Genomic DNA, 17,879 nt, shown 5'->3' on the forward strand with positions numbered 1-17,879 from the left:
CTGCATGGCCTTGCAACTGGACTTGATCGATTGCAATGAATGCCCGAAAACTGGGAAACTCAAAAGAACATTCAGGCATGGAGCAAGCAGGCACAATGGAGTTATGTATTTCTATTGCAGTACCTAGTTGCTCCAACTGAGAGCAGGACTGGGTTACAGTAGGCATTGTAAATGAACATAATAAGAGACAGTCCCTGCCCTAAAGAGCTTATTATTGGCAGGATAAAGGAAAAATTATCTCCGTTTTCCAGAGGAGTGAACTGAGATCCTGCCCCAGAGAGTGTAAAGGCCAGATTTTTAAGGGCTCACCACCTGCAATTGTGGCCCAATTTTCAAAAAGAGCTCAGTTCCCATTCAGGCACCTAAATGAAAGCCAGATTGTCAGACCTGCCCAGCACTCACAGTGATGTTTTCTTTTGAAAATGTGGCTCCAGCTGTGGTTCTTCAGCCATCCTGAAAATATTGGCCAAAGCAACTTGCCCAAGCTCAGACAGGAAGTCTGTAGCAGAGCTGGGAATTATACCCAAATCCCAGTTCAGTACCTTAACCCCAAGACCATACTCAGACTTGGAATTTGGCCTCAAACCTTGCAAAACTGAGTGACACCTTAGAAACCTGCCAGGATCCTGAAGGCCCCACTACATTTGTTTAATTTTTAACATCAAAACTAAATGCACACCACCACCCTTGCTCATCCCTGAATCTACCCTGTCAGATAAATAGACATTACTTGTTGGGAGTTGGCCAGCTGATTAGCTTTCAGCACCTGCTGCTGTTACAGAAGGAGGTCACCAGTTAGCCACACGTTGGGCATCCCAAATCTTTATGAAAATGCTGCTGGGATACAGTTATGCTCCAACACCAAACGGAAGGTTAATCTAGGCTTCTCTTTAGCAGCTGAAGGAACTCTTCCCATTGTCAAATACTAACATCTGAAGGGGAATTTTCAGCTCATTGCATCAAAAGCTGGTTTCTGAAACCATCCTCAAGTCAGCCTCACCTTACCTTATTGCAATTGTTCTAAAAATCTAGTGTAGACTGCATTATTACAGCAGGGTGTTCACATTTCACTCCAGCTGGCCACTGAAAACAGATTAGTCAATTTTTCTTCTAGGCTAGAAAGGCAGGATGGTTTTGTGATTAAGGTTGTGGATTAGGATTTAGCAAATAGTAATGCCTAGCTTTTATACCACGCTTTTCATCAGATCTCAAATGCTTTCCAAAGGAGTATCATCATCCCCATTTTACAGGGGAAACCGAGGCACAGAGGGTAAATGACTTGCCCAAAGTAACACAGCATGCCCTTGGCAGGGCCAGGAACAGATCTGAGCCCCAGTCCAGTGCACCGTCATCTAGGTATTTGATTCCTGGCTCTGCCACAGACTGCTGGTGTGACTTTAGACAAGTCACTTAATCTCTCTGTGCCTGCTCTGCCTGTCTTGTCTGATTAGCGTGCAAGCTCTTCAGGGGAGGGACGGTCTCTTACTACATGTCTGTGCAGTGCCCAGCACAACGGACTCTGAGCTCAGCTGAGTTCTCTGGGTGCTACCACAATACAAATAATAGCTGCTTTTGTTTACTTACTTTTAATGTAGGGGTTGCAAATTCTGCTGGGAAAGATTTAAATCCCACCCCTATAACTGAATTAATTAGAATTAAACAAAACATTCCTATTGAACTTAGGTCTTGTTGTTGTTTTGGAAACAAAATCAAAATTTGGGGGCTTTCAGGTCTCAAAGCATTGGTCACCTTTCCTGGGTAGGTGAGACACAGGGAGTGATGGCCTTTCTCATCCACATCTCGTCCCTGCTTTGGAGGGGGAGTCAGTAAACTGGGGAAAGGAGAGTCCCACGCAGTCTCTTCCTTCCCTTTCCCGCCTGCTTTCCTCTGGAGACTTCCATGGTGGAGATTGCGATAGGGCTGTAGCACGGTCCCCTCCCCAGTTCGCTTCAATCTGGCATGCCAGCCAGCCAGCTTTCCTGCAGCAGTAGTCAGTCCAAAGACAAGGGAGAACCTAGACTCTGCACTGCATTGACCTATCTATATACCTGTATGAAAGAGCAGAAAGCAGCCAAAGGCGCCCATGAAGAGCAACGGGAGTTTTGCCACCCGTTTCACTGAGTGGAGGATCCGGCTGTAAGAAGCCCAAACTGGTGTAAGCTTACAAGGGCTTGGAAACACTTGGGTGTCAGTGCAAAGAAAGAGGCTTGAGGTCAGCTTTCAATGGCATTATAAATTGCTGAGTGGATAGCAGTGCATGCATCGTGTCAGCATGTGCCTTTTCAACAATATTCTGGCACAGACAGTGCCAGGGGTGATCAGGAGCAAATCCACTGACTGCAATGGAGCGACTGGCTTTTCACCAATGTATCTAAAAGCAGGTTTCCACCAGTTTTAAGTGAGCTTTCCTGCATGACGCCGTTGCTGTGAATCGTTATTTGTATTAAATTAGAGGGTCCAAAACTGATCAGGGACACTTTGTGCCAGGTACTGTACACATGTATAGTACAACACAGTTTCTTTCCCCAAAGAGCTTGCAATGTAAACAGACAAGATCAACAAAGGATGGGAGGGTAAGCAAGAGGCACAGAGCAGAAGCAGATGCAGGAATTGGACTGAGGTCTCCCGAGTCCCAGTCCTTGACGTGCTACACCACACTATGCAAGAAAAGCTCCCCTTCTCGTTTGCTAAAATGCCAAATAGCAACCTCTCCCAAAAGGAAAGTATCATGGCCCTGTCTGTAAAGAGGATCAGATGCCAGTTGTTCGGCTGCTCTTAACAGGATGTGAGCACATTGACAGGAACTGGATGCATCTACTTGACAAGTCCTCCTCTCCAGAAGTCAGATGGAAGGGTGAACAATTCCATTTCGCTCCAATACATTTTCTAGCTTCATTTTAAACAGAAGATTTGTTTTGCCTGCGGGGCTCTCTGGTGACAGACAGCTGCTATTCAACCAGGGGCAGGTAGAGAAGAGGAAGGGAAATCTCACCAGCAGAACATAGCTTATGGGGAACAGAATTGACGCAAGTTCTCTGAAATCGATTCTACCTGCCTCTGGCCAGGCTGCTCTAAACATCTGGACAGCTGTAGACACGAGGTGAGCGTGCTGCTGCACAGCTCCTCGTCAGGGAAAGCTGATGGAGCTAGGGGAACCAGGTATGCTAAGAACTATTCAGGGTATTGTTTACAAGTGACAGAGGCCACTGGTGGCAGGTGTGTAGGGTCCACAGCAATGGCAGAGTGAACGGGCAAGAGAACACAACGCAGGCACCCAGGAGAAGTGGTTAGTTGTCCAATGTGATTCGCCTGGTGAAGAGAGGTGCAGAAGCAATAGCAGATGGGAAGGGCAATTCTACTTAAGGATGGGTCCATTCTCTTTTATCACACCCCGACCGGAACCCGCATGCAGAAATGTCAACGGCAGCTCTGCATACAGGGTAAGAGCAGCGTCCCACCCTCTGTGTACAGGTGCCAGCAATGCTGCGGGGGGAGTGTGCGCGCGGGGGGCATGTAAGAAAGATCTGAGAAGTTTCTGCCAGCCTGTAAAATGACAATTTCTCTTGACCAGACATGCACATGGGGCTGTGAGGAGTCTTCCGGAGATAGGCAGGAAGGCCCCCTGCAGAGCTTGGGTTTTTATCTTCCCACTGAAGGTCCTGCTTTACGCTGCAAGCCTAGGCTTATGAAATTCTTGGCAGAGTGCAGAAAAAGCTGCCTTAGGTAGAAGACCATGCAAGTAGACTGAGTATGGAGATCCGGAGGCTCTCCCATGTAAATCGCTAGTTTGTGAGCACAATTACTGCTCTCCGACAGCTGTTTGGCATCTGAAATGGTTGGTGGTCATAGCCCAGGTGTTAACCAACAAGTATTCGCTAGCAAAGCATCACTGCAGAGCTCCCTTCCTGGCAACGGTCAATGACTAAATGGCAGCGTGGCATCTGAACAATAATTTTACCCCCAGGAAGTGGTCCTTTTAAGAGAGGACAGAGCACAGTATGATGTGGGCAAGCTTCCACTGCCCCATCCTTGTGCTATGGCTAAAGAACTCAGTCTCCAGTTCTTTTATTCCGCCACCTTTCACCAACACCGGTTGCATTTATTTATTTATTTTTCTTAGGGAGCATTCCATCTGCTGTTTATTATGAAGCTGCATCTCCTTCTGGGCCAGTGACTAGTGATAAATCACCCCCATGAGTTTCTGACACATATAACACATGTAGTTGAGAATATTTTATATCTATCTAATGCATCTGGTTAATTTGTGTAGAGTCCCTCTTGCTTTTCCCCTTCCTTGACACCTGTTTGCCTGTACTTAGACTGTGCTCCTCCAACAGCGACTGTCTTTTCCTCAATGTCTGGAAAAGTACAGCAGGGATGCTACCACAAATCATAATCATGTCACAATAAAAGCACAGTGGTGCTGTTATAGCCGTGTCCATCCCAGGTTATTAGAAAGACGGGGGGGGGGGGGGTTAACATCTTTTATTGGACCAACTTCTGTTGTTGAGAGAGAAGCTTTCGAGCTACACAAGCTCTTTTTGAAAGCTTGTCTCTCTCCCCAACAGAAGGTGGTCCAATAAAATGTTACCTCACCCCTCCCTTGTCTCTCTACTAAACCCACATTACAGCTACCAGTGTCTTTATCATTTTACCGAGTGACACTCACAGGAATAGGAGATAACCCTAATCAAGTGGACTGCATGTCCCACAAACAGTTAAATTTTACTCATGCCAATGTAAACACTCCACAGGTACATACCCACGTACCTCAGTGACGCCAGCTTTGCTGCACAGTTGGCAGCTGAGATTTCCTAACACTATGACTGAGCAGCTCTAGCAAGCAGCTCCCGATACCTAGTTAGGTGAAATTTACATTGCCATGTTCTATAGAGGAGTATGTTTCTTTTCAGATACCTAAGCTTCCTCCATGCCCACCCATTTACAAAGGGACAGCACTCCTAACATCTCAGGTTAGGCAAAACTCTCTCCCCATTCCATTCTGTCACAGACGGTTCGGGACCAGACTCTGATCTGAGTTACACTGCTATAAATCTGGTCTAACCCCACAGTATTCAACGAAATCACCAATTTGAGATGTGAATCTGGCCCATACCTCCTGCCCTAACCAGCCATAATCACCTCAGTTACCAAAATGGTACTCTGTACCATACAAGGCAATAGAAAGTCTCAGGGTACTTTTTCTATACTTTGCTCTAGTCCAGTCCAATTGTTTCCAAGATCTTCTCATTCAGTCTCCTACAGTCACAAGCAAATAAGTTACTCATATGAAAGAGGGTCTTGAGCTGCAGAGGATTTCCTATTGATCTGTTAAGCTGCACATGTACACACACAAAGTGAAATAAATAAGGTTGCTATACTGGTAACAAAGGTTTTATTTAAGCTTTGCCGAAACACAGTACAAATTAAAAACTAAACCTTCTAAGTTACCCTATCACAAGATTTCAAATGTCAATTATATTTTGCATGGGAAACAAACAAGTCATGAATTTACTCCAATCAAAGCATTGTAAAATAGTGCAAATATAAATAGAAGTATTTTGGTGAGCTTTATGATACAAGTAGGGAGCATGTATTCCATAGATATTTCACTTTTCCTGGATGAAAATATATTTAGGTGCAAAACAGGGGAAGGGTGCTTAGGGGATTTAGTAAGAAATTACCTTTTGTGGAAGGGAATTGGTCTTTCTATTGTTATTCAAGAGCATAAAACATTTCTGCTACCTACACAATATTTCAGACATCTTCAAGCGCTTTCTCAGATAGGTACACAGGGGTGTTGGAAGGATTCCTGCTTGCACAGCACCTTAGCTCTTATAGCACTTTATTAAGTATTATTACAGGGTGACCAGACAGCAAATGTGAAAAATCAGGACAGCGGGTGGAGGGTAATAGATGCCTACATAAGAAAAAGCCCGAAATATCAGGACTGACCCTGTAAAATCAGGACTTCTGGTCACCCTATATTATTAGAGAGAAAGGTCATCACAAATAATTTGTAAACTGTCTGAATACAAAGAGTTAAGAATGAACGAGGAAGCTGCCACCTTGAAAGCTGAATGACCATTTGGGACACAGGGGATGTATGGAAGCAGGAGTCATTTTCAAAGCAGCTGTGTTATTTTAAAATGTATTAACAGTCGTTTAACATGCGTAACATTCACCAATTATCTTTTAGTAACAGGACCTCAGGCAACTGTACTGCTTCTCATACGTTCAGCTGTCCTCCCTGGCCGACCCTTTCCAACCTGGGCTCCAAAAGGGGGCACCGCTATAAACAGTCAGAATTTCAGAGATGTGGAGTAGCTCACAACTGACGCTCAAGTGAACAAGAGATCCAGGTGTTCAGCCGCTCCGAAAAATCAGGGCACTGAATTAAGGTGCCTAATTCTGGATTTAGGTGGTTAACTTTCTGGTGCCTGTATTAGCTTCCCATCTGTAAAATGCTGACTTCATTTGTAACGCGCATTGAGATCTACAGATCAAAAGAGTTATACAAGAGCTAGGTATTTTATTGAAATACTTTGGGTCCTGTCTCTGCAACTAAGGCATGAGAACATACTTCCTGTTGGGAAATGTCAGTAAAACGGCAGCTCTGATTGAATTAGGGCTTGTCTATACAGAAAGGTTGTACCACTCTAACTATTAAGACATATAGCTGTACAACCCTCTTAGGCCTTGTCTACATGGCCACTTTACAGCGCTGAAACTTTCTCGCTCAGGGGTGTGAAAAGACACCTCCCTGAGCGCTGCAAGTTTCAGCGCTGTAACGTGGCAGTGTAGACAGTGCCCCAGCGCTGGGAGCCGTGGTAGCTACTCCCCTCATGGGGGTGGTTTCTTCTCTCTCCCAGCGCTGGTGCTGCGGCAGCACTTTGACGTTGGTAGTGAAGATGTACCCCTAGTGTGGACACCGTTACACTGGTGTAAGCATCTATGGGAAGGGGAATAAGCTACATCGGACTACGGTACCTTTATACCGGTATACCTGCATCGACACGAGGCATTACACCAGTATAACTATTTCAGGGGGGAAAAAATCATATCCTTAAGCAAGATAGTTATACTGGTAAGAAAAAGAAGCTGATGCTTCTGAAATACCACTTTTATATCTGCTACATAATAAAAATAAATCTCCAAGCTGTCTAATGTTCATTGTGGCTTTCCTTTGACACAAGGGGATTTCCGCTTAGACTCCTTATAACTCTTAGCCACTGAGTAGAGGCAAGTATCTCAAGCTTTGTATATATTACACATCTTCATAGGGTTTCAGTAAGGATATTATATCCCCACCTGACCCAATACATTGTACTTTCAGGCTTTTTTGATCAACATGGACTACACACTTCACAACATGTTGGGTCTGAAAACTATTCAAACAGAACTCTTAACAAAATGCACTTTTTTCAAGGCACCCGGGCAAACAAAATTCACAGTGTCCAGAAGATGTGCTTTCAAGTTTACGTCCAAGCATCCACCTTGCCGAGCGCACAAACATCGAAAGAAAGGAAGGCAGCTAGCTGGTAACCAACAGTTCCCACTTCTATACGATTGTAAGGAAACCCTGCTGAATCTTCAACGGCCCAAAGGAAGGCAAAGGTGCGTCAGCTTCATTTTAGTGACCCTTCAGCAAGACAGTAACAAGTGTGCTTCAGATATGGGGCCAGAACCCCCAACGGTGTAAGTCAGCATAACGCCACTGACTTCACTAGAGCTATGCTGATTTACACCAGTCGGTGATCTGGCCTGTTTGCAAAACAATATTGTGAAACTGCAATTTGGTGCACTGCAGCTTAACTTGTGATTTAAAAACAAAACTCATTCCATTTATACATGTACAGCAAACAAAAACAGACGCAGTAATCATCACACAGTAAAACAACATCAAGTCAATACAGCGGCAGAATCACCAACAGGTTTGGTGTGCTTTTGGCAGTGATAGCTCTGATCCCACACATCCCATCTCCTCCGATGTCCCTACAGAAGAAGAATAAGCTCAACGTGGTTTTGGTGCTGCTGGGTTTTGTGACCTTCCCTGGCAGATGCAGACGCACGGCTGGCTTGTTACGAATGGGTTGAACACATGGTAAAGACTGGGTTTTTGACTTGAGAGGGAGTGAAAAAAGGAAGGAAAAAGTTGCTTTGCGAACCACCTGAAAGAGTATCAAGTATTTAGTGGCCTGGAATGGTTCCCATTTCTGCTTAGACTTGCTCACTCATAGCTCCCAATGCACTGCTAGTCAGCTAGTACATCCAGGACTGGCGCTGTGCTGGTCAGTCTATGCCAAGTAGAAGCACTTTCTAACTAAAAGCCACAAATCAACAGCGAGAGAGGAAAAGCCTGGATTATAACCATGGAAAAGAGATCCGTTCCCCTCTCCTCCTCCCAAGGTCAAGATTAAACCAGAGGAGAGCCACTGCCCTCTCTGCATACAACATAGCTAAGAGGGTACTGATCAATCAATGCTATATATTCTCTCTTCCCTTCCCATTTGAAACTTTGGAGATAGAGCTGCTTCAGCAGCAGTGTGCTAAGCGCTGCTCTAAGGAACCTTGTGGGGGGCCTGTACCTGCTTTGTCTCTCTACCAGGGAGATGAAGGGAGTTAGAGAGACTACAATAAAAATACTATATCAAAAAGGAATGTCGCTAGAGAGGAAACTACAGTTCTTTGTGAATATGTAAAGCCTCCCGCAGCTCTTCAGGCCCAGTTGAACTGTACACCCTCAGGAACTCTGGGCAATAAGGCTATGATGTACAGCACAAGCTGCAATGACTGGCAGTGATGGTTCAGAAGGGGGAGGCAAAATCTTCCCCAAACCACATGCTAGAGACAGGGCAGTCTAGGTGACCCAAGTAATAGGAATCCCCACCCAACTTGCACTGGATAGACACTTTACAGCAGAAGGCAGGTATGTGGATCTTAACAGTTAGAGGGTAAACACCTGCTAGATCAAATAATCCACCTCTTTGGAGGAGAGCATAGTCTTCACAGCAGAAGACGCAGCCCTTCAATGTGTATTCTATGGACACAGAACTATGGCTTCCCAGTGTATTGAGACGCTACACCAAATGCACATTTCTTGGTATTTAAAACAGAGAAGTGACAGAGTCCACCCTAGAGTTATTTTAAACAGGCCTGGACAAAGCCTTGGATAACAGATTGTTGAGAGCAAACCTGTGATGGCCAAGGAGTGCTGGGCTAAATGGGACCTAACAGGTGTTGGCCATCTTTATTTTTCTAGATTTTTATTTATTTAAAATAAGTAGGAAATAAAACAAAGGTGCCAAAAGGAGTGTGTGTTTTGAGGAGGGATGGGGGTAAGTAAATTCACTCCACATAGTGAGCTGTATTTGTGGCTCTGGCTCTGCAGGAGAGAAGGGAAAGTGCAGCAGGAGAAGGGCTATATACCTGCTTTACAGCCAACTGATATGCATAGATCTATTGGGAAATGATCTAACCTGAAGGAGACCCTGCACTTGGTAAGATCGTGTGCTTCCATAGCACAGTCTCTTCCCTTTGCATCCTGCAGATGCCTCTGCACATGGTCCGAGGTCTGTGCTGCACAGTGATTCTCTACCTGCCCAGTGGAAGTTACTCAAACCCTAAGGGGTCCCCAGGGTAGCTGTGGCTGCAGGCGGGAGTCTCCGGTAGTTTGGGTCCAGTGGAATGTGAATGACCCTGTTCCCCTACAGATCCCCCAAGCTTGAGGACAGGCACCCCACAGCCATCTCCATGTGGGCAAACCCTGACCAACCTCCACAAGGGACAATAGAGGATGCTCTCCATGAGGCAGTCTTCACAGATTTCCAACCCCTGGAGCTCCTTCCTGCAGATGGGGGTTGAGAAAGATCTGGGCAGATACTAGGATGTGCTCTTTAAGAAAGAATTTAACAACAGTTTAAAACTACAAATTCTAGCTGAGTTCTAACGGCCGATGGACCCTCTATTGCACTGTGCAGATAAGAATACCGCAGAAGGATTCTGAGAAGCGTTAAAACCTGTAAGAAACTACATCAAATTTAAGAGGGTCCAAATGTGACCAACACCACACAACAGATACTAAGGTGGCATACTAAGACGACCTTATTTTTCAAAATTGCACATTAGTAAATCTCTCCAGCACTTTAAATAGAGACATTTCTCGAATGATCAGCCAGCTTAAAAAAGGCAGGTATGCAGTTAAAACAGCTGTTGGTGTGAGGAGCTAATTATGAGCATTAGAATGCTCACATGTACACGCACAACTGTTGCAAGCGCACACCTCACCTAAGGCCCAAATCCTCAGCTGGTGTCAATTAGCATGGAGTTGACTGAGCTATGCCGATTGACAGCAGCCAAGGAACTGGCCCCCCAACTCTATATCTTAATTAAAAGGGATCCAGTAAGAAAGCAAGACATGACACCTTGCTGTTGCATGATTGCTAAATCATACAGGGTGGTTTACATATTGATTAAACGCTGGGGAGGTTTGTTTTTCATTAAGGATTTTGGAGAGTCTCTCATCCTGATCTTACAAAATACTGCAGAGAGTCAGAAGTCTTGTAACCCCCGTTTACCATTACTCTTCTGAGAACTAATCCTTGGAGAATTCAGCCTACATACATGTACACACAGACACACGCTCTTCCCGCCCTGTGTTTTCTATTTTGAGGCACTGCACAGAGTTTAGCTTACTGCAGAGCATACAACCAACCAGAGTTACATACTTATTCATTAACCATCTGGCTTCTGTAAGGATCAGTTATGAAAACAAGACCATCCGGGTGAAATCATCATCTCTAGACCTTGGAAAGAAAAGGATTTAGAAATTCTAAAATCCAGGGCAGATCAGTCAGGCCCCAGCAACGTAAACTGACACTAAAAACTGAACATTGTTTAATTTCATTACTGGGATTCCGCAACTTCCTTTGTCAGTTTGGGACCCCTGTTCTTTAGCTGAGTTACGTGGTTAGCCTCCCTTGCAGCACCATAGACACCAACGTAAACCTTGTGGCAGCTGTCCCCTGACAAGCGACCATTTAAATCCCTGAAGCACCTTGCAGCAGCATGCTATCCCATGAAGATTCTGATCACCATCTGGATCTGTTTCTTGCACACTGGACATGGCAATCTCCCTTTCTTCAACATTTTTGCACATTTGAAGCAAGCCACTAGGTGAGCAGACCTTCCATGGACAATATTCCCATCCCGCGGCCTCTTCTGGCATAGAAGGCAGGGATTCAACAAATTTTTTATATTCTCTTGGCATTCTACTTTTTCCTCCTTTTTGTGTTCACCAAAATGCATCTGTGGCTCCTGGTCCTTGCCCTTGCATTCTTCTGCCAAACCCAGGGACTCCATGGAGCTGCCAGGGTCTACATGTGACTCGCATTCCTCTGTGTACAGATCTTTGGGTCGGCAAACTGGAGCAGACACGGTCCTTCTGCAGTCTGGGACATCGATTCCCTCATCATCCTTTTTGCCTTGAATAGTATCAATGGTGGACAGAGAGAGAGAATGAGCTAGTTTGGGGCAATCAGAGTACCAGTCCTTCCGTAAGGCCCAACAGCGGTAACAGTACCGTTTGACTGGAGAGTTAAACTTCTTGCATTTGGTGCATTGCCAGCAGTCCTGAAGAATGAACGGAGTAGACAAAAACAAGAGCAAGTCAGTGCATTCTTGCTAAGGCTGCTTTCCTTTATGTGCGGGAAGCAGCAAAGAAGAGTCATCAAAAATGGCAGTGTGTCAAGGCTCCCGGATGCATGATACACAGTGGCAACTTAGAGAGCCTAAGAAACATTTCACCGTGCTCATAACACCTACAGACTCACGCCCTCTGCTTAAGAGTTTACTTTGTCTTTTCCCACCTCTCAACTTTCATGTCTTTGGAGGAAAGTAAAGTTCTCATTCTGTGCAGTTTATTGAAATTTAAGTGCCCCACTCTAAATTCAAGGGTAAATAGCTCCTTGAATTGGTTAGAAGTGTATTTCTCAGAATCATTAATTATTTAGCATCTACTGGATCTACACAATTGATAGTGGCTTACTTGATTACCCTATATTCCAAGGGCAATGGCTACTCAAGTTTAGAGCTATAATTCTGCTGTCCTATGCCAGGGACAATCAGATTTGTCAAGCCAGCACAGTCTAGAAAAGTGTGCTCAAAATTTTTTTGGCTCTGCCAGCTGCAAGGAACAGTGTGACATATTTTTTTTTGACATACAGCAAAACCCTCAAAAGAGAGCCTGCAAGGACTGGGGAAAAAAGAGCACAGATGATAGAACATAGATCTGGTGTCAGTTAAGATACACTAGGAAGGATGCCTCTTGGAGAAGAGTCAAAAGGTACAATTCTTTTCCACATTGTTCAGAAACCGAAGGACGAAATGCGGAAGAAGGCTGGATCTGTAGTTCAAGTGCTAAGTAGGCTGTGGGTGACCCAGGTTCAATTACTGCTCCACCACAAACACCTTTTGTTACCCTGCACAAGTCACTTCATCCCTCTCTGCCTCAGGTCCCCATCTGTAACATGGTGATAACAGCATTGCCCTACCTTCATGGGATGTAGAGGATAAATACACTAAAGATGGTGAGGCACCCAGATGCTACTGTGACAGGAGCCATGTGTGTAACTAAAACAGATTAGAGTGACAATTGGATTCTCTCTCCATCCTGGGGACCACCTTGAAGCAACCAGCAGTTTAGTAGCTGGTTTGGAGCTCTCAGGATACACTGGAACTCTGATTGGAATACAGAATATTTCAGCAGCATGTTTTCTGATATGACTAACTCTGATCTGGCTATTTCCCTGGCTACCGGGGGCTTAGTTTATACTTCTGAATTTTCATCAAGGATAATATCCCAGATTTCCTTTCAGACTGCAATACAGACTTGGCCCTAGAACAGTGTGCAAACACATCCATATTTACATTTTTCATCTCTCATAACAAAACCAGTTGTTTTTTTTTTCATTCTAATTAATTTAGTGCTGGCTTGACAGCGCCAGACACTGAGGGCCCGATTCCCATTTACACAATTCTGGCTGCGTAAAGAGGCCGTAGCATAACACAGAAGAAAGCCCTGAATCATCTAGCCAGGGAACAGCTACAGCACAGGCAGGTGCAAACTCTTCCACACTGCCCAGCAACACTGCCTAAACCTGCATGCGAAGGGACTGTTCTGTTGTGAGTGGTGTGTTCCGTCTCCATGGCCCATTCAATGCTTGACTACTCTTCAGGCTGCCAACAAGGGGACCATTTTGTGCCAATCCTGGTGTCAGTATTTAAACCGACACCTTTTCAAAGCAAACTGGACTGAGAGACACCCCTAAACTTCATACAGGTGACCAAGCAAAGGGAATGTACTTTTTTGCTACAGAGCACTTATCATGGCTTTTGAAAGGGATATAGTAAACATTCTCCTAGCACAACAAATAGTGTACATTTTAGTCAGACAAGCTGGCACAGCACACTCAGAGCATGGGATGCTGAGCTAAAGATGAATACCTCAGAGGCAGCTTCTACATCTGTGTCGTCACTTAGGCACTGAGAATCCTCGAGGTCATCAGTACACGTAACCTCAATCAACTAGGAAGAGTAAATAAGTTATTAGAATTGTATGCAAAACTCACTAATGACTTTTCTAAAAATGTATTTGTGGATTTTTCTTCATCCTTCAAACATGCATGTGGGTAACTTTACTCATGTGACCGGTCCTGCTGATCATCGACAAAGTTTGCAGGATCAGGCCTAAACCATTAAACTGACTGTGCACAAAGTTTTCGCAAAAAAGCACAAGAAAAATATTTTTCAGTGCTGAATCTTAAAGTAATGGCTCTAGTAATGGTAGAGAAAAAATTCAGAAGTGTGATTTTCAGCTGATTGTGTGCCTTCAAAAATGACTTCAATGGGTCAAAACGAGCAGAGATGTAGGACTCCCAACAGCTGATAGCTTCTGAGAAAAATGGTTCTAATGGACATCCCATCAAGAGACTATTGAGGGGGGTTCCTTTACTAAGGAAGGCTTACAAAGTTGGCTGGTCATTGGACTGACTGTTCCCAATACAGAAGCAGAACAGGAGAAGAGAAATGAATGGCAAAGGTTTGCAACATAAATTAGATCAGCTAACACAGCCGTACTGTGTATCACTAGGAGATACCTTTTTCTCACTCTCTTTCCCCACTTCTTCACAGTCCACCGTCTCCACTTTGACAGCAACATTGAATTGATCAGACGCAGATTCATTGAGGAACCACAAGTCATCAGTAGTATCTGAAACAATGGCAGTGTCTATGTCCTAGTAGAAAGGAGATGGGGAAAAATATGCATGTATTGGGATATTAGTGATTCAACAGGTGTGGGTATACGGAACTCCAGTGCTCTCAACAGGAGAGAGGGGGCATAACTGCAGCCCTAATGCATGCTCTCCTCTTCTTTTATACCAGACTTCTCCCCACTCAAACTCTCTCAGTGACTCTTGGGGTGACAAGCAATGCAGTAGAACACGCTGAAAAATGGAGACACATTTTCAGAAGTGTCCATTTTCTGACCAGCTCTACAATTCAGTCCCCTTGTTAACAGTTGACACAGGCTAGCCAGCATGCTACATATATCTTCATTATATATTAGTGACTTTTATCCCAAAGGATCCCAATGACCTTCACAGAATATATGCACACGGCACCACTGAAATACAGTCAACACTTTGGCATGGAGAAGAAAACATTGGGGAGCGGGGACATTTTGTCCAGACATACCAAAGCAAACCTTGCATTCATGAAAAGACTTTTAACTGGGTAGATAGAAGGGAGAAGTTGCAGGTCTTGGACAGACTCTGAACTGTGGGGAAAAAAATGACTACAGGAATATTTACTTGACCCACACAAGAGTGGATAGGAAGAGAATACACTGCATTTTTAGCTGTTTAAAGTATCCATTTACCTGGTTGGTTTGTATGTCTGTTGACCCGTTACTTCTGGACTTGTAGTTGTTTCTCAGATTTCCTAAAAACCACCATGGAAGGCCAGCTACATCCCACTCCTCAAATACCAGATCCAGTTTGGGCTTCTTGCTTTTTGAGAGGTTTTCTATTAAGTCTTTGTCTGCAAAAGCCAAGTAGAATCTAGGTCATGACAGGCATATGCAGCTTGTGGCACCAGCAAAGCAGAACCATCCAAGTCTAATACATTGTGTATTACAGAATCTTTAATTCCATACCTTTCTGCCTGAGCTAGGTTAACAAGCCCTTGGCTGTATTTATTACAGCATCACACTGGCATGTTGCACCTCCTGTACTTTTGGATGCTCACGTTGCTTAGCAGAGCAGTCATGTGCATTATTTACAGGTTGCGCATATGTGCACACGGACATGGAGTACAGCCCTGTTGATTCCCTTGACCATCCCCTTGAACACCACCACTACACTGCAGATTCGAAGTGACACTCCCTACAGGGACATGCTTGTGAAACCTGGTGCACAAATAAAACTCGTACAATACACTGGGGACAAATTCAGCTTTCGATAAACTGGGCACACTGACACTTAAACTGATGAGTTAGATCTGGTCACACCAGGTTTGGATTTGGCCCCAGTTTCCAGCAATGAGTGCTCCTTGATTCCATGAGAAGGCTCCCAGCCAGAAACTCTTCAAAATGAAGGCAATCTGTCAGTCTTCTCACTCCTTGTCTCACTTTAGCCCACAGAATTCAACCTTTGTTCCCAAACACATGGGGGCCTCATTTCCAAAGAACTTTCACTCCAGCTCTTTATTCAGGCCTGCCGTTTTGAAGGCACAGACAAGGACCACCTCTACGTGCAATCAGGTAAATATCTACCCATCCTCATTTGGACTAACTAATAATCGAGCCTGCGAACAGAGGAGCCAGTTTTTGAACATCAGACCCTTTGATATCAGGGTGGAGTTGGGAGTAATGAGCAAAAAGGAAACAAACCCTCCATATCCCATAATACGCATGCCACTGAACTAGCAAGAAAGCCCCAAGAGACATTAAAACAAATTTCAAGAGAGGAATTTTCTAGTTATGAGGATGGATGAAAAATACAGCAAGACTTAACACTATTGTTATTCAGTTCTCTGATAGGGTTGCGGGTACTGACTGCAGACAGCTCGGTCTGTATTCCAATTAATTAGAAGACAAAGTCCCCATGGAAGATAAATTGATACAAATATAATTTCAGCATTTAAAATACCCCTCTAAGATTTTTGGTGGCGTTGCTTAGTGATAGATGTCCTGTTTGGTGTTAACCTGCCATTTCCTCCAAGTGTTTGTTTATTTATGAGGCCAAGTATCCGGGCTAAAAAGCGTGTACATTATGCAATACCTACGGCAGATATTTATGGTTCTCTAAATCTTTGCACATAAAATCATGACTTTGGAAGATTACTTTCCACAATAGGATTTTTATTACTCTCCCAGCATCCTACTCTGATCGGCTTCTCCCATCCAGAGCACCATGTGCAGTATTCACAAATGTGTAGGTGGGCTTGTGCTTGCCCCTCAATGTGGAAACAACCTGCACTCACCTTCGTAGTTTCCATAGTTGAGCTGTGAGGTAGACAAAGCAGGAGCACCACTTTTGTCCTCTATTCCCTCAGTGTCAGAGCTTCTCCCTGTGCTAGTCTGCTTGAAGGAAGGCAGAAAAGACAGCCATTAGTCCATCAGAGCTTATAGGGACAAGGGGATGTAGCACTTCCACTCTGAGTCACCAGCTGCAGTGCAACACCAAGGAGTTCCATAGAAGAATAAAAGTTTTTTGAGCACAACACACAGTATTAACCTTTCCAGAAGGCTGCTATGGATTTATTATCAGCACACGAGGAGTACTTTCAACCCAGGAAAAATCTCAAGATTGGCAAGAAACCAAAAGTTGCCATCTTTAATGCAGTAATATTGTGATATTCATCCCCCACCACCCCCACACTCCAGACTGCATAGGCACTTCCCATACCAAACTGTATTATTCCCCATGTATATGCCCAAAACAAGTTAGGACTAGACAAAGATTTTTCCCAGGTTTTCAGATTCTGCCTGGAAGCTTTCGAAAATGATCCCACTGAGCAAAACCAGTTTACGCTTTTAGGAAGTTCAATCTGTTGTTTGAAGAATGGGAGAAACAAAACAACACACACACACTCACAAAAAAAATCCAAACACAGTGCAAGCCGGAGGGACTGAGGACAGGAAGTGTTACATCCCAGAGAAACGCGCCCAGAGAATGGAACTCTGTTATGAAGAGAACAGAGAAGGGTCACTCTGTCCCTGGTCTGTGGACTCCCAAGAACTTTTAAGGAAGGCGAAGACCTACCAGTCAAGCAGTAAAAAGTTCTGGCAGTCCACCATGCACAGGTACAGAGAAGGGGCCGCTCTGTACAACAAAAGAAACCACCAGGCAGTGGGTTTACCTTCAGCTGGTCTTGGCTTGGATTATCGACGCTCTGATCCTTTGCGAGAGCAAGAGTCTGTGCAGCATCTATATGGCAAGTAAAACAAAAGAAAAAACCTTCCCTGGTAATAACCATTCTCACAACACAGAGGGCCCTCAGCAAGCAACCAACGAGCCAGGCTTGGCAGACAGGTGTGTAGCACTTTACAGAAGAAAGGATTCTAGTTGCTTAGGCAGCTGGCCAATTCCCAGATGGCTATTACAGGGGGACTGCTTATTTCTTTGTTCTTATTATGAGGGCACTGGACTAGGGAGTAGGAAGTGTCTGTGGCCACTGGGAGACCTTACACCTCATTGCAGGTAAGAATCCTAACACCCCGCACATGGCCTGCCCTCCCTCTGCAAGCTGCCAGGTTGTAGGCAGGGAAGCTCAATGCAGCAGCAGAGGTGGTGACTCCAGCATGGAGCCTAGAGCAG

The 17,879-nt window shown here is 44.6% G+C and overlaps 1 protein-coding gene across 2 annotated transcripts in view; it reads right to left on the reverse strand.

Annotated features, from left to right (window-relative positions):
- Positions 1-5,410: 5,410 nt before the first annotated feature.
- The window catches only part of MDM4 (MDM4 regulator of p53), a 34,029-nt gene continuing 21,560 nt past the window's right edge, over positions 5,411-17,879 (reverse strand). The window contains exons 6-11 of one of the 2 annotated variants that reach the window (XM_084611019.1): positions 17,422-17,489; positions 16,543-16,639; positions 14,939-15,099; positions 14,157-14,294; positions 13,504-13,584; positions 5,411-11,631 (exon numbers count right to left, since the gene is read on the reverse strand). In XM_084611019.1, coding sequence (XP_084467145.1) covers positions 11,071-11,631; positions 13,504-13,584; positions 14,157-14,294; positions 14,939-15,099; positions 16,543-16,639; positions 17,422-17,489 — 1,106 coding nt within the window. In that variant the 3' untranslated portion in view covers positions 5,411-11,070. Of the gene's footprint in view, positions 11,632-13,503; positions 13,585-14,156; positions 14,295-14,938; positions 15,100-16,542; positions 16,643-17,421; positions 17,490-17,879 lie in introns of both variants that reach the window. The other variant, XM_084611018.1, reaches the window with a different exon arrangement.

Source organism: Lepidochelys olivacea (genome assembly GCF_965140295.1).
Source record: "Lepidochelys olivacea isolate rLepOli2 genome assembly, chromosome: 21".
In the NCBI taxonomy this organism is placed as follows: Eukaryota; Metazoa; Chordata; order Testudines; family Cheloniidae; genus Lepidochelys; species Lepidochelys olivacea.